This window comes from Amborella trichopoda, chromosome 4 (genome assembly GCF_054954075.1).
Source record: "Amborella trichopoda isolate Santa Cruz 75 chromosome 4, AtrichopodaSantaCruz75HAP2 v2.0, whole genome shotgun sequence".
NCBI classification, from domain to species: Eukaryota; Viridiplantae; Streptophyta; class Magnoliopsida; order Amborellales; family Amborellaceae; genus Amborella; species Amborella trichopoda.
The window spans coordinates 17053697-17078254 of NC_142339.1; the positions used below are offsets into that span (position 1 = coordinate 17053697).

The following is a 24558-nucleotide window of genomic DNA, read 5'->3' on the forward strand; positions in this document are numbered from 1 at the left end:
ATGCTGCCATGAGATGCTCATACCCCTGCAGATATGGGAAATTTTATCAAAGATGGAGGACAGCTGCCAAGGTGGAGGGGACAAGCCTCTTGCCCAAGATATGGTGTTCAAGGAATCTCCTTCCACAATCAGTGTTGTGCCCCAGGATGGATTGAGGTTTCTCAAACCCAATAGTAGAGCCATAACTTCTGCATATTGGGAATCATAGGTCCCTAGATGCACCGAAAAGGTGAAGAGGATGTTTCGCTGGCAATCTCTTAAAACACCCCCTGCGCCTGAAGGGCCAGGATTACCTAGAGAGCAGCCGTCGAAGTTAAGCTTGATGCTGCCATCTGGTGGTGGTTGCCAGTTATTAGCTCTTAAGGGTTTGGAAGGCCTGTGGTTAAGGACATTTTTCCATTGAGAGAGAAGGGTGTTCCTAGAAAGGCCCAAAAAAGTCTTGTGATTTGAAGCCCAAAAGGTGGTCCACGAGACAATCTTGTGGAAGAGAGCTAGCAGTAGTAGCTGAGCACCATTGAAAATTTTGTTATTCCTTTCCAACCATAAAGTCCAAATGGTGGCAGCTACAGTAGCCTTCCATAATGATTTTCCAGCCAAGAGCCACTGAGAATCAAAGTTGTGAGCGATCAAAGCACGGACCGTGGGTGGGGTGACCCATTGGATACCAAAAAGTTGAAGCACATGGGACCAAAGTTTATGGGAAAAGTCACAAAGGATGAAAAGATGGGGGTTAGATTCCTCTGCGCAGAGAAATAGAGCACATCTGTTGCGTGTGGAGAGGCCTCTTTTTGTAATTGGTAAAATGTGAGGGCTCTTTGAGAGCAGGCAATCCAACTAAAGAACTGAATCTTTGGTGGAGCGATAGTGGACCACACTTTAGGCAGGATAGAGGTGGGATTGAGAGGCAAGGTTGGGTGAGAATTTTGTAAAAAAAAGCTACTGAAAAGAGGCATGAGGGGGATAGGCTCCATACAATAGTGTCACTCCCAAAAGATGGGAGGAAGTGAGAGGAAAGGGCACGCAGAAGTTGTTGGAATTGGATGCTCTCATCATCTGAGAAGTTTCTACGAAAAGAGGGACTCCATTTCTCCGGCTGCCAGAGAGAGGTATTTCCTCGGCGATGGAGTTTCTGTCAGAAGAAAGTGAAAAGAGGGTAGGGAAAGCCTTGCACAAGGGGGATGTGCCAAGCCAAATATCTATCCAGAATTTGACCCTGAAGCCTTCTCTGGCATGGAATCTAATGTGCATTCTGAACTGTGGCAGTGATGAGGCTAAGGACAACCACACTCCTGCCACCCTGTGTTTTTGAATCCTCTCTGGTACCCAAATTTCATCCCGTATATTGTATTTGGTACGCAACACCTGAGCCCAGAGAGATTCAGGTTGAGGGGCTAAGCGCCACCACCATTTTCCTAGGAGAGCAGTATTATGTTTTCTGAGGGTCCGAGTCCCTAAACCCCCTTGCTTTCTTGGTAGGAAGATGTTTTCCCATGCTACAAGGTGGAATTTGGTCTTCTCTGCCTGGCCCAACCAAAGAAAATTTCGCATAAGTTGTTCTATGCGGTTGGCCACCTGTGCTGGCATCTGGAACAGGGACCTGAAGTAGACTCGAGTGCTTGCCAGAGTAGCCTTGATCAAAATTACTCTACTCGCTGGGGAGAGGTATTTGCCTTTCCAAGTGGCAAGGCGCCTCTCTACTTTTTCTAGGACCTGAGACCAGAGTCTTTTTTTGGGTTTCCCAAACCCAAAGGAAGGCCCAGGTAGGTGGAAGGGAGATCTTCCACTTTGCAATCCCAGTCTGGGATGAGGACACGAACCTCGGCATTTGTCATGGCAACCCCCATCATTTTGGACTTCTTCATGTTAAGTGTGTCTATTTCCTCTCGGGAGGCGTCAAGGAAGACCAAGGTGTCATCTGCGTACTGTAGGTGTGACACCGTGGGACCCTGATTACTAGTAGTGAAACCAGAGAGTAGACCAGACAGGTAAAGGCAGGAGAGAGATCTAAAGAAGACTTCTGCGACTATGGCAAAAAGGAAGGGGGAAAGGGGATCCCCTTGATGAAGCCCCTTGTGAGCTGGGAAGTAGCCTTTCGATGACCCATTGATGAGGATGGATTGATGGGGGTTAGAGTAAGATCCCCTCATCCAACTTCTCCAACGTTCCCTGAAACCCATTCTCACCATGGTTTCTTCCAGGATGGACCAGTCGACATGGTCATAGGCTTTCTCCCAATCTATTTTAAAAATTAAACCTAGTTTCTTGGTTAAATGTCTCGAGTGGAGACACTCATGGGCTACTAGGATCCCATCAAGAATCTGTCTATCTTGAATGAAAGCCGACTGGGAAGGAGAGATCACTGTAGGGAGGACTTGTTGGAGTCTAGAGGCAAGGACCTTAGCCAGAATTTTGTAGGTCGAGTTCAGGAGGGTAATTGGTCGAAGTCCTTGATTTCCTCAGCCCCTTCGATTTTAGGGGCAAGGGCAGGCATTAATGGCTTTATGGATGATTCCCCTTTGGAAGAATTCCTGGAAGAAATTGAGGAGTCATAACGAAAAGTAACCTAGAAGGTTTTGAAAGGTGCAATCGGGAAACCATCTGGGCCTGGGGCTTTATCAATGGCAAGGGCATTTAAAGCTTGTAGGACCTCATCCTCAGAGAAAGGTTGCTCCATTGAAGCTGCTAGGTCCTCAGTTAAAGGCAGGAAATCAAGATCAGTCATTCTAGGCCTCGGGCCAATGGGGGTAGAATAGAGAGTTTGAAAGAACTCTACGATGGCGTGCTCAATTTGTGTTGGTTGGGTCAAATAGTTGTTGTTAACTTTGAGCACCGAGATGGTGTTGTCCCTTCGACGACAATTAGCGATAGGATGGAAAAAAGCAGTGTTATGGTCTCCCACTTTTAACCACTTTATCCTAGATCTCTGGAACTAGTAGATCTCTTCTTTTTTGAGGGTGGATAGGTAGTCGAGTTTGGTTTGGCCCCTGAGGTTAAGTTCCAAGGTGTCAAGGGCTCTGGATTCTTCCAGTGGTCAAGACATTGGATAGTGTCCAAGAGGAGTGCTTTGGTTTGGGAGTAATTGCCAGGTAGGGATTTGTTTCAGTTTTGAGGGAAGCTTTTAGGAGCTAAATTTTAGTCTGAAGTCTGTATCCTGCTCTACCCCTTACCTGAGGTGAGAAAAAGTCCCACCAGATAGGTATCAGAGTAAAGAGGAAAGCCTCTTCTAGCCAAGCTAGTTCAAACCTGAAGGGTTTTGGCCCTCTTTGTACAACATTGGTATCCAAAAGAATGGGACAGGGGTCTATAGTAGGTTTGGGTAAGGCCAAAGCAAGGGATCCTGAGAAGAGTTCGTCCCAATTGGTAAAGAAGAGGAAGGAGTCAAGTTTAGAGAGGGAGGGATTAGGAGAATGGTTAGACCACGTGAATTGACTGTCTTGAAGAGGAATATCGATGAGTTCATTCTTGGTGATGAAATCAGCGAAATCCCTCATGTCCTGGGAGATGGAGGTCGAAGTATTTCGCTCGTGGGACCATCTCGTGACGTTGAAGTCTCCTCCCAAACACTAGGAAGGGTGTGGTAGAGCTGCAACGTGGACAAGTTCAGACCAGAGTCTGTGTCTGAGCAAGGAGGAGTTAGGCCCATGGACGGCCGTAAATTTCCAAGGGGAGCCGTCAGGGATACTAGAGAGGAGAATGGTGACCGAGTAGTCCCCTAAATGTGAGGAGATGAGGGTGTGTTCCAGCGGATTCCAAACCACCCAGATGCCTCCTGAAGCACCCTTCGCCGGTAGAGCCACCCACTGGGTAGGTTTTTTACCCCAAATTTGGTGTATGAGCTGCAAAGTGGGCTTTGGTTGCTTGGTTTCAACAAGGGCCAGAACAAAGGGGGAATGTTTGAGAGAGATGCCTTTGACAGCGTTCTTCTTGGACTGCTGTCCCAATCCCCTAATATTCCATGTAAAAATCTTCATGGAATAGAAGAGGAAGGGGGGGATGAGGCCAACCTGGAAGACCTCTTGGGGCAAGAAATAGAGGGGATAACAAGGGAGACTTGGGTAGGCTTGTCCTGGAAGGAGGGGGAAGAGAATAGGCTGAGTAATTCTCTCTGGCCTTTGGGTCTTACCTTGAACCTGCTTTGCGCGTCTGCGGTGAGGAATTTGTGAGCCGGTCCTTCTGGTCTATCATAGTGGAAACCCATGATTATATACATTTCCTTCATGTTGTCGTCAATGATTAAGTTCCTATCACCAGCTGCCTCCTCCTCCCCAAGACAGAGGGGGGGTGGAGGGTGGGGGTTAGGCTGACTTGGGCCTTCAGAAGGATCTTCAACTGGGAGCAGCTGCATATCAGGGCTGATAGGGGGTAGAGATCCAAGGGTAAGGGAGGGAGGGGTTCAGGAGGTGACCCAAGTGCAAAGATAGGGGGGAGCATAGAGACAGGCTCGGTCACTAGAGATGGGGTGGGGGAAAGAAACCCCTAAGGTGAGGGTGGGGAAGTGGCTGGGCAACTGAAGACTGGTCTAAAAGAAGGTGGGCTCCTGGTAGGGTCAGAGGGGTAAACAAGCGAACTAAAAGCTTGTTGGATCCCAAGGAGCTGAGACAAAAGGGGGGACGAAAGGGAAGAGGGGAGATAGGCAAGGTAATGGAAAGTCTGAACAGAGGAAAGGATAGCAAGAAGGGTAGAGTGGGAAGAGGGCCAAGTGAAGTGAAGAGAGTTGACCCTGGTAAAGCTAACAAGGTCAGGGGTGTAGGAAAGATAGGGAGCCAACATGGAGGATAAGGAGTCAGTATCCAGGGGGGAGAGGTCCCAGGTTTGGGTGGTCACGATGCCTTGGGGGAGGAGGTTTCTGTCCATGGAAAAGAGGTGAGGAAGGTCAGAAGACTCCAAAGGGTTAAGATGGGGCGAAAGGATATCAGAGAGGCAAAGAGCGTGGTAGGTAATGGTAAGCAGAGGGAAGGAGGGGGGCAGGGCCAGAGAGGAAGGAGAAAGGGAGAGCAAAGTGGAGCGTTGAGGCGACGAAGGAACCTTCTCTGCTAACTCAAGCCGGGGAACAGAAAGGCAGGGGTCAACTGGATCGGAGCAAGAGATACCGGGAAGCAGGGAGGGGGTCGGCAGGAGAGCAAGATGAGAGAGGGGGGCAGGCAAGGTCATTTCGTCGGAGGGGGGAGAGATCGGGGTCGGCTCTGGTGACTGATGGGCAGAGGGGGTGCTCGAGGAAGACAAGTAGCAGGGGGCTACGACCGAGGAGGGAAGGTCGGCGAAGAGTGCGCGGGAGGTGATCGCGGAGGGAGGGAAAAAGGTGTGGGGGATAGGTGGGTGGTGTCAGTCGGCGCCGAACAGGTACCTTGAAGTGATGTTGGTGGGCGGGTTGAAAGTGACGCGTGTATTGGGGAGAGAGAGGGAGCCACGTGGGCCAGGGTAGGTGAGAGAGAGGACAGGCATATAGGGGGCATCTGTGTCGGATAGGGGGGGAGAACTTTCGAGAAGGACAAGCCCGGGTCAAACGGGATGCCTGAAGAGAGGGAGAGAGGCAGCAAATCGAAAATGGGCGAGTCAAGGGGGGTTGCTCTCGGGGGAGCGAGTCAGGGATGACCTGCTTATCGCAAGGCGGGGTAGGAGGAGGCGGCTGAGCCGACGACTGGATCGGCAGATGGGGATGGAAAACGCGGTGGCAACCATTAGCATCAGACTGATCTGGAGGCCGTCGACGCCTGCTTCTCAGTGGAGCTTCTTGGAGACCAGGGTCCAAGAAGCAGACCCGCCGTCCTTTGATTTGGCAGGGGTGGCTTGGTGGAGGAAAAAGGGAGAAGGAGGAGAGGCCAAAGTCCAAAAAGTCGAGATTGGAAAGTAGAGGTCGTCTACTTCGATCCACAAAGTTCTGGGAATAAGACTGGGATCCAAAACTTCCACCAAGACTCGTATTGTACCCAGGGGAAGGGTTTCAATCGAAATCCAATGTATTGATATGAGGGATCCACAAGCAGCCGCAAGGCACCGGAAAGTTTCAGGTGTCCATGCTAGGAGAGGGATATGGTTGAAAGTTAACCACACCCTTTGTTTCCTAAACGACCCCTTAGACGACAACCATGGCCGAAGGAGGCAAGAGGCTCCATGGAAGGAGAAGGTATTGGAATCCTGAAGAGCGAGTTGGGCGCAACTCGAAGAGGGAAAGGAGAAAGGGATTTCGCCATTTGCAAGGTGGCTGCAGGTGATGTTGGGTTTCCTCCAGTATTTTTGTGCGGTCCTTTCAATTCCTCTAATGTTATGGCGCCCAGGTTGGAAAAGACCAATTAAAGACGCAAGCAACTTGGGCTTCGATTTTTCAGTCTCTTCTGGATTAATGGAGATACAAAAAAGGAGGAAAGGGGACCTTTCAGAAGTAGGTTTCCTTTGCTCTTGCTGTAGCAGTGGGGAGTTGCGGGAGGGGGGGCAGTAATCGGCTTAGAGGAGGCTACTACCTGAGAGAAAGAGGCCTTAAGTAGGGGACGAGAGGAGAGAAGGGCAGTGGTGAGCAAAGACCTTAGGGGAGGAGGGAGAGATGGAGAGGACGGTAGGGTTCTAGGGTAGAGATTGTAGATGTCGTTCCAGCATTTTGAAAGGTGAGAGGGAAGATAACGGGAGCTAGACGGCATTGTTTATAACTTGACACATCATGTTGTGGCACCTTTCCACCCTGACCACCTAAGCCTATACCCCATTCTTGAGAAAGCAATGCATATCAATATCAAATCTGTATAATACACTTATTAAACATCATATTACTGATAAGGATACTCTCCTAGGCTAATTCCTAATAAGGTTAACCTAGATTCTCATGTCACAGATTGAAAACATTTTTGAACATTTCACGCACTTATAAAGGGGAACAAAGATTCAAAATTCGATTCCTCATGCAATCATCATGTCATTCTTTATGGCCAAAGACGACAGAGTGAACAATAATAAGTCCGCAACACTTTTCCTCAAAAATAAAAAGCCCTTAACACTAGAAGCCCTTGTGCTTCAATGCAATTTCAAAGACTTTGAAATGAACTCTGAAGCCTGACCTATTAAACAAAAGGAAAGCTTATTGCAGCCTAAGCTATGCAATTTCACCGAAGCCGTCATCAATGGATGAGGCAATTTCAACACTCCCAATGGTTATCAATATGATATGCCATAAGTAGAAGAGCGAAAAAAGGAACAACACCATCAAAGACACATTATGCTAATGTGAAACTCAATGAGAAAATCAATGACATCTTTAGAGCTTCTTATACGTAATACAACGGCAAGAAAGCAAAGCTGCACTCTTTTGAGTAGGCAGTACCTAGGAAGCACTCGAGATGTGTTGACCACTCAAAGCTTAGACAACAACTGATGACACTTTACCCTGTGTCCATGGATCGCTAACTTGGGCACACAAGTCACATTGAAGCCACCTTTTTTGTCTTTTACCTAGTATAGAATTTCTTTAGTGAGACTTGTTAATGGTTTGTCACCTCCTATTGCAATTAGCAAATCAGTTATTTGGGGGATTACTCTCTCCTACATTCAAACTTTGTTTGCATTTGGTCACTTTGATGGAGCTGGTAATCATAGCTTTAGTAGCAAAAGATACTAGTTCTACCGATTGTTGGGGTTTTGTGGCCTTTAAATGCATAGAGAGCATGTAAATAAAGAATTATGGTAGATTGGGCACTTCAGTGGGAATGCGTGCATTGGTTGGCTGGCAGTCAATGGCCCTAGCCATGTCCAAAACCCTTATCTATAGATATGTAGCACTATTCTTGATGGTTTCTAAATGGTCATCCCTTGTTGAGGTCAGAAAGATGCCCAATGATGGTTTGTAAGCGAGGAAAGCTTCACGGTCTCTTGTGTACAGATGTAGGCCTATGAGATTGAGGGTTAAATCCTCAACAAACTTCCACATGGCATGTATAAAAAAAATGTGTCGTGGGAATTAACCCTGAAAAGGGATACGTGTATATGTGCATAGAGAGAGTTCCTTTTGCACCATAGTGATATATACATGTCTTGCTCATACAAGGGGAAAATGTGATTTACATCTAGTATTGTGGTTCCACTATTTATTTGCCAGCTTTGATGAGCCAATCATGAACTCTGCATAAAATTGTGAGTCATGGGTCTCGTTGGGATGGTTTGAGAAGATATTCCAGGATCACGGTTATTAGGTCAGGTGGAGTGCCCTAATAGTCGCTTTTCTTAACCCATCGGTACCAGCCCACTTGTTGGTATCTTGTTTTCCGTGCAATAAATGTTTCTACAAATTTTAGAACATTTCTAAGATTTTTCTTTAAAAATTTTCAGTAGTAAAAGCCCTTGAAGCGTATTTTGAAAATTATAGGGATTGTGTAGGATGAGGAGGAACATATGGAGGCTTTTTGGATCCAATCGACACATACCCCACTCTCACATGTGTGGGGCATGGAGCCCATGGGGCTCACACCTCACACCCATGACGTGGCATGCCCCCTCTCTTATTCTTTTGTTTTTTCTTAAAACGTGTTTTATTTAGTAAGGAAATCTTTGAAAAAGATATTACAGCCTTATTTTGTGGGAGTTAAGAATATTTTATTTTTTAAAAATATTCGTCATATCTTTGACCATATCTTTTATCTTTTTGACTTCCTAGAATATTGTGAGAAATAAGGGAAGTTCTTGAAGATTTTGTTTTTTTATTAATCTTTTATTAGATTGACTAGAAGTGGATATGGGTCAAAACTCCAGGGGATAATGTTCTTAGATTCCTCCCTAAATCATGATGGTTGATTTATGACATGGATGGCTCAGATTTTTATTCCTCTCTCACCTCATAGATTACCTAAAATCCTATTGGTCATGATGACTCATAAATTGGATAGACATACCTAGGTCCCTTAAGGCCTATATAAGGAGAGGACCCCCCTCATTCTCCTAGCCTCTCTCTTTCTCTCTCTCCCCCCCCTCAAGCCATCCATTCTCTCTCGTCCAAGCCACCCACTCTCTCTCTCTCTCTCTCTCTCTAAATCGTAGAGGGTGGAATGCACCACCCTAGCACACCATCCAATGGCTAGTAAGAGAGGGCACACCCAGCCTAATTTTAGCCAAGGGATGTGCCACTTGTGCATGCCCTAAAAGGTCATGTTAGAGAATATAGAGAGAAGAGGAAAAGAAAGAAAAGAGAGAAGAGAGAAATATGAGAAACATGAGAGGAAAGAGAGAGACGTGAGGTTCCACCCACCCTCACGAACCTCTCAGCCTTATATTCTATTAAAATTTATGATATGGACAAAACTACTCATACAAATATAATTAGGACACTCAGGTCCAACACTTAGATAACAAAGGATTTTAACACTCCCCTTCAAGCTGGACCATATATGTCGCCCATGCCTAGCTTGGAAAAAATTGTTTGAGGCATATTCCGACCAAGGCCTCTTGTGAAATGTCTGCCAGCTGATCCCTAGATTTCACATATGGAGTACACACCAGCTTATTAGTAACTTTCTCTCAGATAAAATGACAATCTACTTTAATATGCCTGGTCCTTCATGAAACACTAGATTACTGGCCATACAGGTGGCAGCTTTGTTATCGCAATACATCTTCATAGGTTCAGCTCAGTCTTTTTAGCCACATCAATTCACATGTAGCATGCACCATTGCTCTATATTCAACCTCAACACTAGATCTAGCCACAACATTTTGTTTCTTACTTCTCCATGTTACCAAGTTTCCACTAATGAATGTACAATAACCTGTGGTAAACTGCCTGTCAAATGGTGATCCTGCCCAATCAGGACCTGAGTAACCTTCAATGGCTAAATGATTATTTGGCTTGTAAATCAGACCTCGTGTTGCGGTTCCCTTCAGAAACCTTAAAATTCTACGAACAGCATCCTAGTGAGTAATCATTGGGGCATGCATAACTTGACTCACAACACTTGCTGCAAAAGTAATATCAGGTATGGTGATGGTAAGATAATCAACCTGCCAACCAATCTTCTGTACGTTCCTGGATCCTCAAACAACTCCCCCTGTTCAGCCACTAATTTCATATTTGAATCCATAGGAGTATCCACTGGTCTAGCACCCAACATTTCAATTTCTTTCAACAAATTAGTCACATAATTTCTTCAAGACAAACTAATGCCATACTTTGATCTGGCTACTTCAATTCCTAGAAATACCTTAGCTAGCCCAAAGTCTTTAGTATGAACATATGTTTTAGATGTCTCTTCAAATGATTGATCCCTTCTTGATCAATGCTAGTAACAACAATATCATCAACATAGACAACAAAAACAATTATTCTAGAGTCTTGTTTCCAAATAAACATTGAATGATCTGCATGACTACACCGAAATCCATATGCTATAACAATTTCATTGAACTTTCCAAACCATGCCTGTGAAAACTGCTTTAGGCCATCAATGGCTTTCTTCAACTTACACACTTTATCTGACTGCCCTTTGAGCAATAAACCAAGTGGTTGCTCCATGCACGCCTCGTCTTGTAAATCACCATGGAGGAAAGAATTTTTGACATCAAGTTGCCACAACGGCCATCCCTTGTTGGTGGCCACTGATATGACAATCGAACTAAATTAAGTTGAGCAATAGGAGCAACTATTTTAGAGTAGTCAATGTCAAATGTTTGCAAGTATCCCTTGGCTACCAATCTGGCCGTTAATCTTTCTATAATGCCATTCAGGTTGATATTTTACTGCATAAACCTATCGACACTTAACATAACAATCCTTTTCTAGCTGGTAACTTGGTGAGTTCCCATGTATCATTTGAATTAAGTGTATCCATCCCCTCTTTTATTTCTATCTTCTATCCACTATGAAAAAGTGCTTCCTTATACACCTTAGGATCAGAAATAGATGAAAGGGCTAAATCAAAATTTTGATGTCATGAATACAAAAATATATGAAAGGGCTAAAGCAAAATTTTGATATGATGGAGACTAATATGTAAAGGTAACAAAATGTGCAATTGGATGTTGAGTACAAGACCTGATACCTTTATGGATAGTAATAGGTACATCATCATCACAAAAAGGAAGTGGATCAGCAAACGAAGATGATGATTGACAGGCCAGCCAAGTTGGTAAGGGACATCCAGCCTGCATTTTTCTTCCGGTGTAAACCTTTATTGGCTGCTTTTGAGAAGCATCATCATGTATAGGTGCAGTAGATTTAGTGAAGTTGGGCAACTAGAGTGAAGAAGAAGTATGAACAGGAATAGGAGGAGGAATCATAAAGAAGGTAAGGACTTTGAGGCTTCTTTAGATGTAGGATAAAAATTATTTGTTTCAATCACATGGCTCCTTTCGAAAAGTATAGAGTATTTCGGAAAAGGGTAACATCAGCGCAATTTTGTAAACCAGGATCATGACAACGATAACCTTTTTAGAAGCTTGAATACCTAAGAAAGATACACTTGACAGCTCGGGGATCTAGCTTATCACTACGAACACCTTACATATGAACAAAGCAAACACACCTAAAAACTCGAGGAACAACAATGAATAGTAGAGCATTAGGAAAGAGGACCGAGTGATGTGTTTTTCCATTTTAAGACTGAAGAAGGCATACAGTTAGCAAGTCATATCCCAATTAATAAGCAGAGAACGGGCTACTTCAAGTAAGTGTTGACTTTTTCTTTCAGCAACCCCATTCTGCTAAGGAGTGTGCGCACAAGAAGTTTGGTGCAAAATTCCATGTTCAACAAAATAATTCTGAAATTCTTTAGAAAGATACTCTTTAGCATTATCAGACTGAAAAATACACACATTCTTATTGAATTGAGTATGAATCTCCTTGTGGAACAATTTAAAAATGGAGAAAGATGATTTATAAATGTAATCATGTCATTCTTGAGAGAAGAATGGCCCAGCCGACAATGCCCTATATAAGGAGAATCAATAGAGTGAGGAGCAACACCAATGAGGTTATTATCCAAGTAATACAAGCTGCCTGACTCATACCCGCCACTCACCACAAATTGTCCTCTTCATCTTTAGATCATAAAAGACACAAGAAGAAGGATAAAGTTAAAGAGCAATGAAGAGATTTGGTTAATTTGCTCACAGACAATAAACTACAGGAAAACTTTGGGATGTATAGTACAGATGACAAAGAAAGGGAAGTATGTACGCATAACTGTACCCTATCCTGAAACACTAGACAATGATCCATCAGCCAGGTTCACAAAAGAATTAGGAATGCACTTATTAGAGATACAAAAACAGAGGATTCACCAGTCATGTGATCAGATGCTTCAGAGTCAATAACCCAGAGAGAAGGTTTACGAGAGGCAAGAAGCACAAAAGCACCTAAATATGTGATGTAGGAGAACTTGAAGAAACAAAAAAAAATCAGCAAGAAACACACAATTTTGGAGAAACCCTAGTGTTTACTCGCCACCTATGGTTCAATCCTTAGGCTTCTTTTACAAGACAAAGTCTTTCATTTCTTAAAGACGAATACATGAATGACTCTCCAGCCCATCCATGCCCTTCTTTATATATTCAAGAAACCAAGAAAAATCAGCAAGAAGCACACAATTTTGGAGAAACCTTAGGGTTTACTCCAACCTAGGGCTCAATCCTTAGGCTTCTTTTACAAGACAAAGTCTTTCTTTTCTTAACGATGAATACATGAATGATTCTCTAGCCCATCCATGCCCGTAATTATATAGAAAAATTATTGTTTTGGACAATATTTGTCTATACAATTTAACTTTTGATCAAAAAGTACTAACTTAAATATAACTTGAAATTAAACTCCCTAATTTTAATTAAAATATCTAAAAAATCCCTAACTGGTCCAACAATGAAATAAATAAATAAATAACATCTAAAATAGCCTAAAAAACAAAAAAACACAAAAATTATTTCTTGTTCTTCTTGAAAGCCCTCCTAGGGTTTTCATCCTCCAAATATGAGTGAAAATTACGAGGAATCTGTCGCTCCCATAGAAGATACTCATGGCTACTTGTGCTCTGACCTCCATAAATATGTAAGGGTGGCAGTAGAAGAGGCAAAGAGAACCATAGATTGTTGTACTTGTTTAGCAAGTTTATTATATTCTTCTTTGGAAATCACAATAGAGTCATCAGCAGAATCTAACTGTTGTTGGTGATCACTAAGTCTACTCAGATAAGGCCCATTACTCTCAAATGTGTAAGTAACCTTGTTTGCCCAAGCAAGCATACCAACCTTGTCCCAACACTTATCAGCAGTATGATTTGTACACCTAGAAGGCGTACACTTGCGAGTTCCTGCCACCATCACCTCTACCTGAGCTTCTTCCTTAGTCATGACCACATCCCAACCTCAGCCTCCATCACCTCTCCCTGCAACTGTATTCAATGTCGATCCATCACTAGTACTTGAGTTAGAAGGGAGAGGGAGAAGCAGATATATTGACTTGTTGAATGAGCGAGTAAACATTAGCGAGAGATGGGAATTAATTGCTTGCCAAGATCTCTCCAGATATAGAATAGTATTCAAAATTGAGGCCAAATACAAACAACCCTAAGTTAGTCAAACTGCCTCTTTTGTAATTCCACATCACCAGCTATAGGGTGATATAGATTCAGCTCTTCCCACATACCCTTGAGGTTGTTATAATATTCACTCACATTGTCATTACCTTGTTGCAATTGAAACATTTTCTCAAACAACTCATGTAGGAGATATTTTTATGTGATGAATACGTTTCTTTCAAAGTGTCCCAAATTTCCTTAGTCATATTAAGAAACATCACGTTGGCACTTATTTGGAGTTTCATACTACACAACTAGGTCATGATTATGTAATTCTCTCTCATCCACTCTCCATATCTACTATTAGAATTATTAAGCTTGTCCTCAGTCAAACAGTCAGGCTCCCCCTTGTACCAAGGGATACCTTGATAGATTGAGCCCAGACAACATAATTGGACTTATTTAGTTTTACAAGGGTGATTTGTATTCCCACAGTTTCAAGAAAGGAATCCAGGTTTACTTTCCATGAGCATAAAAGATAAAGGAGAAGGAGAATAACCCAGGTTGGCCAATTTTAGTCACTCACACAAGCCTAGAACAATGTAAAAACAACTTAAAAAGATCAGAGATACTTATCATTCAGATCTAGTCACATTCTCACACTTGAACACATTGAACACATCTGAGCATCACCACGTTGCCAACATTGAAACTAGGTCATGATCCCTCTATAGATCTTGATACGTACGAACGGTACTGTAGCATGGCACTGTATAATGTTACTGTAGCACAGTATTGTGGCATGTTACTGTAGTTTTACGATTTAAAAAAAAGGAAGAAAAGGGAAGATCATGATTTCTCTCTCCATATTTTTTTTCTAAAGGAAAGGGCTAAAAAAAGAGAAGATGAAAAGAAAGGGGAAGATGAAAAGATAAAGAATACAAGAAAAAAAGGAATCAAGAAACATAAAGGATCAGCTCTGATACCATGTTAGAGAACATAGAAAGAAAAAAAATAAAGAGAATATGAGAGGAGAAAAGAGAGAAATATGAGAAACATGAGAGGAAAGAGAAAAACATGAGGTTCCACCCACCCCTCACCGACCTCTCAGCCTTATATGTTATTAAAATTTATGATATGAACAAAACTGCCCATACAAATATAATTAGGACCCTACGGTCCAAAACTTTGATAACAAAGGATTTTAACAGGTCATTCTTTAATTTGGTCAGTGGTCTCTTCAGGAACTTTCTGTCTCCTCCTTTTACTCATCACTTCTCCCTAACCAGAACCTTAAGCCACTTCTCAATTTCTCTTGGGCTCTCCCTGTTCCCAACAAAGTCCAGTCCTTCATTTGGGTCCTTCAAGGATCGACTCTCACCCTAGATCAACTCCAGAGGAGAGGCTTCTCTCTCCCTAACCAGTGCATTATGTGTCTAGAGGAAGAAGAATCCATTCCACACTTCTTTATCCACTGAAAAGTCTCTGTCACCCTCTGGTCATCCCTCCTCCAACTGTTTGGTCTGCAGTGGGTCACACCTTACAACTGTGTCGAGAGGAAAAAGCTTTGGCACCTTTCTATATCTGCTTTAATCTGAAGTAGTTGGCTAGAAAGGAATTCTCGAACCCTTAGAGGCACCCTGAAAAACATTGAATCCATATTCGATTCCTCTTCCGCTCTCATTTTTCTTTGGGCCAAAAACATTCCAATATACGAAACAATTCCTATACAACATTTTCTCAATAATTGGGCTTGCCTCCTACACCTATCAACCCAAACAGACCAACCTAGACCTCTGTAGATGACCCCCCCCCCCCCCCCCCCCCTTTGGGATTCCTAAGATTGAACACCGATGGGTCTGCATTAAGAAATCCAGGACCTTCGGGCATAGGTGGCTCACTTGCAAACAGTACAACTGTTATATTCCTTTTCTCAGAGTACACTTGGATACAGGACTCCACTTTTGCAGAGGCAGTGGCTCTGCTTGAAAGACTAAAGAGGGTTGCACAGTTGGGAATTAACTCCCAGAGCATCCTTGTAGAAGTTGACTCCACCAACAGCCACACTTCTTTGGGCCACTCATCAGCAACAGCCCCCCTGGAGGCTAGCTTGTACTTTTGACCAAATTGATTTCTTGTGCAGCCTTCTCCCTCAGATCACCTACACGCATATTCACAGAGCAACTAACTCTGAGGCTGACTGACTGGCAAAACAGGGAGCATCTCTAGGCGTGGGAGCCCATCAACCTGTTTGACAGTAGTTTTACCTTCCCCTTTCTCTCTCCTTCTACCTCCCCCATCTAAGTCTCTCTCTCCCCCTCTTATTTCCCAGAAAAAAAAAGAGAAAAAAAGGAAAAAAATGAAGAAAAAAAAAAAAAAAAAAAACGAGAAAAAGGAATGATATAGTATTTGCATGTTGGCACTGATTCGCCAATAACTCTCCTGTCTCTTCATTCCAAAAAAAAAAAATTCTCTTCGCTCTCTTCCCTCTACTTCAATTCTGGATTCTTGTTTGCCATCTGAGCAAAGCTTCACAGCGAACTTTGGAAGGTCTTCCTCAGCAACTCAAAGGTACGTCCTTCTCGACCTTGCACCTTTATCACCTCACCTCCACCCCTCAAAACCTACACTATTCCTTTCTTGATCCCATTTTCCTGCAATCCCATTTTTCCCCCTAAACTTCTGCTTCATCTATAGCACAGTACCTGGAAAAATAGAGAAACCTTCTTTGGGTAAATAGGAGCTTCTTTAATACTCTTTCCACATCCCTCTCTAGCCTCCTCACACCCATATTCACCTCTCTCCCCTAAGTATTACATCTCTACTCTTGTCCACATCCCTACTTATATCTCCCTCTCTACCCTCCTCAAACCCACACCCTTCTCTCTAAGGCAATTCTACTATGCAGGTCTTAGCAGCATTCCAAGAAAACTTCAGTGGATAAAGTCTATATTGGCATGTTACACCTCTCAGTTATGCACAGGGTCGCAAAGGCTTCACAAGATAATTCTGGTGTTGACATGCTCAGGATGAAGACAACAAAGGATTTTTGGATCTCTTACTTTTAGAATCATAATGAACTTAGCAAGTTATTTCTTTTCTCTCTTTTGTCTTGATCTCACTTGTATCGCTCTCCAGCTACCTCCACTCCGACTTTTTCTTCTACTTACCTCTCGCTTTTTAGTTGTATACGGAGCACCCGACATGTGGGCTGCCTTTTTTTGATATTACAGAGAACCCAATTGGTGTGCTGCCATTTTTTGTAAACATTTTGTAATTTTTACCTTTTATATAAAGAATTTCTCAAAAAAAAAAAAAGGTTCAAAGGGGTATGTGGGAACCCTAATTGTTGTTTATGCTCTCAAACCCTAGATCTGAAAGGTATTGCCTAAAGATTACAAGAAAAAAAGGATTCAAGAAACATAGAGGATCAGCTCTGATACCATGTCAAGGAATATAGAGAGAGAAAAAGAAAACAAAGAGAAGAGAGGAGAGAAGAGAGAATATGAGAAACATGAGAGGAAAGAGAAAGACATGAGATTCCACCCACCCTCACAGACCTCTCAGCCTTATATTTTATTAAAATTTATGATATAGACAAAACTGCACATACAAATATAATTAGGACCCTAAGGTCCAAAAATATAACAAAAGATTTTAACAGGTCCAAAGGGGTATGTGGGAACCTTAATTGTTATTATGCTCTCAAACCCTAGATCTGAAAGGTATTGCCTAAGGAAGCTTCCCAACTCGAAAAATTCAGCAGGGCCAATATAGGATGAGAGTGCACCATCGATCAGGTAATCACGTGTGGGGTGTACAAAGTCAAATAAGTCTCCCCGGCTCTCTAAGTTTATTTTCAGCCATTATTTTTCAATTGTATTGTAATTCCACAAACACTATTTGCATTGGAATTCCTAATCTAAGCTTGTTTTAGTCCCAGATTTTAGCTACTTCTTTTGACAGTAAAAAGGAAAGATCCTAGTTTATATTTAGGATTTTATTTCTTATTTATAGCAGTTTCATGTGGCACTTATAAGTGAGATTCAGATACATTAATAAAATAAAACAGAAAATTTTTTATTTTACTCATTGAATTACACATAGCCACTTCCTTCATCGATAATATATTAGGAAGTTCTATGGATATATTTTCGATAGAAAAGTTGGTTTTGGTGCTTCTAGGCATTTTACATTAATAGTTAGACGACCCCAATTAATTGGGAAAAAGCTCTGACGATGATGATTATTGCCCAGTCTGGAAAGTACATCAAAGTATTATCATCTAATGAGATCTGGAAAATACATCAAAGTGTTATCATCTAACCAATGACGACAAACATATCAGGATATCGGCAGTTATAAAAGATGGGTTCGTTCAACACCTTTTAGTGCGCCCAGATCCTGAGCAAACAGGTGCAAATAGAAAAGAATCGTTAGAAGGTCTAAGAATTTGTATATCAAAGAAGGAAGCTCATAAACATTTCAGGTCAGAAATGATGAAAGCTGCATATCTGACAATTAACCAAAGATAATAGATTCCTCCATTCTGAAATCGGAAGTGGCCCTATTAATTTACTCCGTAAACACTCTCAATTGCAATTACTTGTCCTATATGATTTCAAATGTCTCACTGTGCAGTCCTCTTGCCTATTTCATCCAACCCTATCCCCTAATTCATTCACAGAATATTTATCCAAACCTTGCATGCAGCAAAGCAATACAAGAAGAGATTTCATTAGAGCTCACGAGGGAACATAGACATGCCAACTTGTCTTTGTTCTTTAGAAAACATACTTTGCTGTATTGCTGTAGATAGGTCAAGCATAAAGAAATACGAAATGATACTATATAAGGAACAACATATGAATAATACTTGTCCAATTAAATAAATTAACTACATGCACTCTGTTGTAGTCATCAAATCTTGAGTAGGTAAAGGAAACTAATGCATTTTCTCATGGGAAATTCTATACCAGAGGTCATGCTTCAAACCAGAATAAAAAAATCCTATTTGTGACATGAAGAAAGTGATCTGTGGGTTAAAGGTAGAACAGAACGATCGAACAAGTTTAGTGAAACAGTACAAGGCATTTCACTAAAGCAGCATAATCCACAGAGCAAATGAATAGAAGTAATCTTTTTCTTTTGAGAAGAATAAAAGTAGTCCATTTCAACTAAGCGTTCCAATCTCAAAATACTCCCTCCATAATCCATATTAAAAAGATATGTCATCATGTTCCACATGGCATTTCTAATATGACATCATTACAAGTAACTTCGTATTTCTCAGGGCAATATCAAATCTTGGAGCTCATTATGTGTGAAATTAAACATTAAAATATTACTCACTTTGACTAAAACAAAAAGATTTAAATGTGATGAAGATGTTCTCAGCCTATTTGTACTCCAGATCAGTATCAAATAGATGTCAAAATAATCCAGATATTAAATGATCAAGTCAAATACAGTGTAAGGAAAAGATTTTAAGGTCACATCACGTTAATAATTTGATGCAGGCTCGAGGGTTCCTGTTTCATTATTGCCATGTCACTGGGAAAAGTTATAGCTAGAATGTATCTCTAGGCCCTTTACAGAACAAAAACAGATCTATTAAGTTTATGGTAGAGATCATGCTCTCATTGCATGAAAGCACACTGAAAATGACACGACATACTCTCCACTCTGAGACAGATTTAGCAAACATTTTAGTTTACAGAGCATAATCAAGGTACTTCAGTTATTTTCATATTGTGATACTATGATTTTTGTATTGGTGGTGATTTAGACATTGACATGCAAACTTTATTTTGCCGAACATAAGCAATGTGGGAATCAATTAATCATGCTTTTTGCGTCAAGTTGTAGTTCAGCAAGTTTGTAGATTTATTGGTGTATCATCACGTGGTTTTCCCATGTGATCAATGGAACAATGTTATTATGAAATATAAGAATTGAACTTATCATTAAGTTAAATATCCTTCTTCTTTTTTTGGTGACACTCATTAGGTTAGATATTTCTGGTCTTCCCCACACTAATAACCAAAAATTGGAAAACTCCAAAAACAGCACCAGGTAGGATTTACATTATTGCATGTGCTCCCTAAGTATGGACAATTGGTCCAACACGTTAAATGTGACCGACACATGCTAATTAACTTACAATCTTGAGAGAAAATTCTTCATATAGATGTCCTATCCGGCCCACACAAAGTTGTTAATATACTCTCTCATCATTAAATCCACCAATAAGTAATTAAATGGTCCCAGTTAAAGTCTCGGAAAGGGCTTTAATCAGATAGTGTTTTGCCTAAGATTCGTTAAAATATCGTTAAGAAACCCAGGGACACTCCCATTACGTTCCTTTGAAAATGTAGCAAAAGCAAGAGAACATACCCCAGGCATACTCTCAGAGTCAATCTCAATACTCATATTGTTGAAATTTCTAGCTAGCGGGATTACATGCTCCCCAACATTACTCCCTTGTTCAAGCCAGGAACGCTCTGATCATCAATCATGCCAAAAAAAAAAAAAGATGACGAATAGCAAATGTTAGTCCCTGGCATGCAACAGACACAGAGCAGCAACAAGATCATCAAAAAACAGCAGACAAGAAGAGTACTCACCTTTCTGCAGGATAATAATTCCTGAAGGATCAAATCCATCCATATCATCAGCCTCATTTTGGAACCTAAACCTTTTCCAGCTCCCAAAAAAATTGAACACCCGATCAAAGAAATTGCTTGCCACTAACAAAGTGTAGACAACCATAATAAGCGGATATATCTTGTTAAATCCCTTCCCAAAGAACGGGACGGCATCATCGATGTTTCCCATCCTCTGCAATCAAAACATAGAAAGGTCAGGGCAAGGCATTCATTAGAAATACACAATTTAGAGAACACAAAGTGGATGTTATATAAAACACAGATAGAAATATGGAGCTACACTTCTAAGTCGGTAGAACAGAAACCATCAAACAAAAAAACAGATGGTAGAACAGAAAATTTTTAGCACTGAGAAACTCCCAGGGTAGTGACAGAGAACTTCAGCTCAACCTTCTATAATAAGATCGCAAGAAATCAGCCTTAATAAATGCTTTTATCCAATTTAGTATTGAGGAAAGTTAAGTAAGGACACGTAGCAATACAAACAGCAATTGCGAAGTAAGATCAATGGCTGAGAAATTTCATTTGTTACACAACAGGAGGGCCAGGAATAACCAGGACCCAAAATAGACATAGAAGGATCAAAGACAGAGAATTAGCATTCACAATGAGAACTTTAAAGGATTCAGAATGCAGAGATCTACAGGGAGATTGACAAGTTGGCCAAAAAAAAATACATTTAGATAACAACTTTTCACAGGGTAGAGTGCATGACATGAGGGATAGCAAACCATTGAATGATACAACAATCTGTCAAAGAAAATTACTTTTAAGCATGGATTGAAATAGTCTACTCCAGAATAGTAGCATGTCAGATGAAAGGCCAGTTTCCAGGGAGAAACATTGAATCTCATCAAAGAGTAGCAATATATGGACAGAATACAATAAAGAAATAGGGTTATTCTGTGCATCATGCCGATACTACCTTCCATTCATGAGCTGCACAGGAAATGAAGGAACATTGCAGCTATTTCAGATAAGTTCTGGGAGTGACATTAAACACTGAGAAGACCCAAAACATGCACCCAAAAGAGAATGCTGATAGAAACTAAGTTGACGACCTCGTGTTTGGCACAAGCTCCAATATATGTGTGTGGATAAGTACATGAAAATTGCTTGGAGCTCCAAAGATACTCCAAATCTACTGCCACCCAATTTGCCCATCCATTTTAATGCATGGTGGACTTAAGGGATTTGGAGCTTCTTTGGCGCTCCAAATTAAATCCTATTTGGAGGTAATTTGGATATTTCAGTCCCACAACCGCCTGAAAAGTGGTTTTGAGGTGGGAAAACATAGTCTACTATACCTTAGGGGCATGCAAAAAGTTATCTTTATATTACATATAAGGTGCCGCGCCCTTCATTTTCATTTCTCCATCATTTTGGGTGTTAAGAGGACTCAAAACTCTGCCAGACCATCCAATTTTCAACTTAGATCATAGATTGGCAAAAATAACGGATTCAAAGCCCAAAAAATGGTTCATCTTGAATGCCACTTCTACAAGTGTTAAGGATCGTCCATTCTATGGATCCCAGATTAGATCTTCGCCATTTTAGGGCCTTCAAATCCAAAGGAAATGGATTTACAGGAGCTTATAATAAAATTTGGGGCCTCAATCCATCAAAAAGATATATTTGGAGGGGGGGGCTATGTAGCAGAGATATCAACAAAACTACCCTGTAAAGTTTCGATGTGCACAAAGTTTTGGGTCCAACAAAACCCTATCCCTATAGCTTTAAGGGGTTTATAAGCCCATGACCTCATACACAAACAAATAAATTACATAAACATGGCCAAAAACACACGCACGCGCTCGCACACACACATTTATGAAAATTACAAAAGACAACAGGCTTATATTGTAGCATAAGCCATTTGAAAAGTACGCATCTATAGGACCCCAAATTTTGTACACAAGTATATCTCAACCATAGTTGCAGGGATCTTGGTCAAGGGGTGGTGTTCCCCTCTTGAAATCTCAATATGGCAATCCCGGAGCTGGTGCCCGAGCAGTACTTGCTTGCTCCTATGCGGGGATCTCGGTTCCTAACTTAAAGGGACCTCAATCCTTGACTCAAAGGATCTTGATCCCTATAATGGCAGATCATGACTCCTAAAAAAGGTTGCGCTCCTATTTTGAAGGCATCTCGGTCCCAAAGGAGCTTCAAGATTCTTTGAATCTTTTTTCTCCCTATCTCTGTCCCCGATGAAAACCTCTCGTCTTTGTGTTGCACTTTGTGTCTCCACCCTTCGATTCCTCTCTTTTATCTCTCACATAATAAACCTTCTCTTCCCTCTGTCCAGTGATTCAAAAAGCGGACCGCCCAATGCCTGGGCGGCCTCCAAGGCGGTCCAGAAGGCTTGGGCGCATTGCCTAGGCCTAGGCGCCAAAAAAATGTGGAAAACCTTGAGCGCCCAGTGCTCAACGCCTATGCCCCGCCCAGAGGCGAAAAAGCCACTCGGTAGGGGCATTTTGTGTCATTTGTTTTTATACTAAGGGGACAAAATTGTGGGTTTTAGGTTCATTTGAAACCTAAAAACCCATTAGAGCCCATTTTAGAGAGAAAAACCTCAAAACACTAATTTTTGGTAATTTCTTTAAGATCGAAGGGTTTCTCAAAGTTATGAGAAATTGATCAAAACATCACCCATTGAAATTAGATTTAATTTTGAATGTTTTATAACTCTATTATAGACATTTTTAAAATATTTTGAGTCCTTAGAAGCATCTTAGAGGTGGAAGTTTAGAGATCGAGCATTCAAAGTAAGTGATTTGTTTTTTTGATTGCTTGTATAAGTGGTATCATTTTCATATTTTGAGATGTCTTCATATTTTCCTGTGTTGTGTAGTATACTTTTGAATTTTGATGTGCCCTAAATCCCTAATTCTTATATTTTATACAATATACAATTATACTTATATTGTTAGATACTATAGAGACCAATTTTTTTCTACTAGGCCGCTCAAGTTTTGAGTGCCCGCTTAGGCACTGAGAGGCTTGGACCCCCCAGGCCGCCTAGGACCCGCCTAATGCTTTTTGAAACACTGCCTCTATCACATAGCAACTCTGTATGCATAGACTTGGATGACCCCCAACAATCCCTCCATAGATTAATCATGCTTGATCCATCTAGTTACTTAAAGAGAAGAAAGAGAAGATAGTAGAGGTAGTTGTGGATTTTGGCGAGTAGAGAGAGAGAGCCATAGATTATTTATTTAGCAAGATGGAGAAACAAAAAAAGATAAAAAAGGTATCTTACGGTAATTTGGTAAAAAAAAAACTATTGTATAACATAACATGGTGAATTCAATGTTCAAAAATGCAGATTCGGTCACCTAGCCGGTTTGGGTGCCTGGCCACCCAGGGGTCCACCCAGGAACAGGGTACCCTCCCAAAAATTGAACCCCCATCTTAAAGCATTAAGATATATGATATATTGATATCATTAAGATATTAGTTTTAAAACAGTTTGACTTAATATTCAATGAATATATAAGATCTTAGTTTGACTTTCACATAAGACTTAATTCATTAAGATATCACATAATCAATAATTTATCAAATAAAATGAAATAAAAATAATAGAATATCAAAACATACACATTGTACAAAAAAGGAATCAACTATTCATAAAAGAATACGATACATGCTCAATTTCATCGTCCAAATGAGAAAACATTCAATTAATCACAAAAAAAAAATCAATCTTTCAACTACAACCATGTAAATATATCGTAAAAGAAAAAAATAAAAAATAAAAAAACGCATGATTCATAACATAATATGTTGTAGCAAAATCAAATCAAAACCCTCTTTCGAATATGATAATACTTTAAAAATCTCAAAATCAAATTGATGTCGGTGCAAACCTTGTCTATTTGGTCGCCAAAAGTCCTCAAAATCAACTACTAGAAGCTCCAAATCCACTCACAAACTATTGCCTTTGTTTTGGGAAGAAATCGAAAAAATAAAAAATTTATTGATCTTTCGATAAATCACAAAAGAGCGATTTTTGGGGAGTTTTTCTCATCCTAAAAAGCACGGTTTTGGTTTTAGGGGTTTAAAATACCCCCAAAACCCTTTTCCGCCCTTTCTAGAGCGAGAAAAGCACATTTTTTTACCCTCGCCGAGACCCTTCTCCACCTTTTTTTAAAGTTGTCACAAGGCGGTGCCTAGGCGGGGCGCCCAGACAGTACAGCTTATGCAGCGCCTTGCCTGCCTAGGCAGGCGCCCAGAGACAGGGCGCATAGTGACCTCGCTCAAACAGCGCCTACGCATTTTTTAAACAAATTCGCTTAGGCAGCCGCCTAGGCTATCGGGGGGCCGAATTTCAAACACTGGGTGTATTAAAATTGAAAAAATACACCTGATGGCGTGATCATTAGCCAAAAGGGATTTTTATTCTCTAA

At 41.3% G+C, this 24558-nt stretch overlaps 1 protein-coding gene across 2 annotated transcripts in view; it reads right to left on the minus strand.

The window, feature by feature from the left end:
• LOC18423316 (LMBR1-like membrane protein) overlaps positions 1-24558 on the minus strand; it is a 73058-nt gene that overhangs the window by 2272 nt on the left and 46228 nt on the right. For both annotated transcript variants that reach the window (XM_006827918.4, XM_088863783.1), the window contains 2 exons: positions 20105-20318; positions 19875-19981 (listed from right to left, as the gene is read on the minus strand). In XM_006827918.4, coding sequence (XP_006827981.2) covers positions 19875-19981; positions 20105-20318 — 321 coding nt within the window. The remainder of the gene's footprint in view (positions 1-19874; positions 19982-20104; positions 20319-24558) is intronic.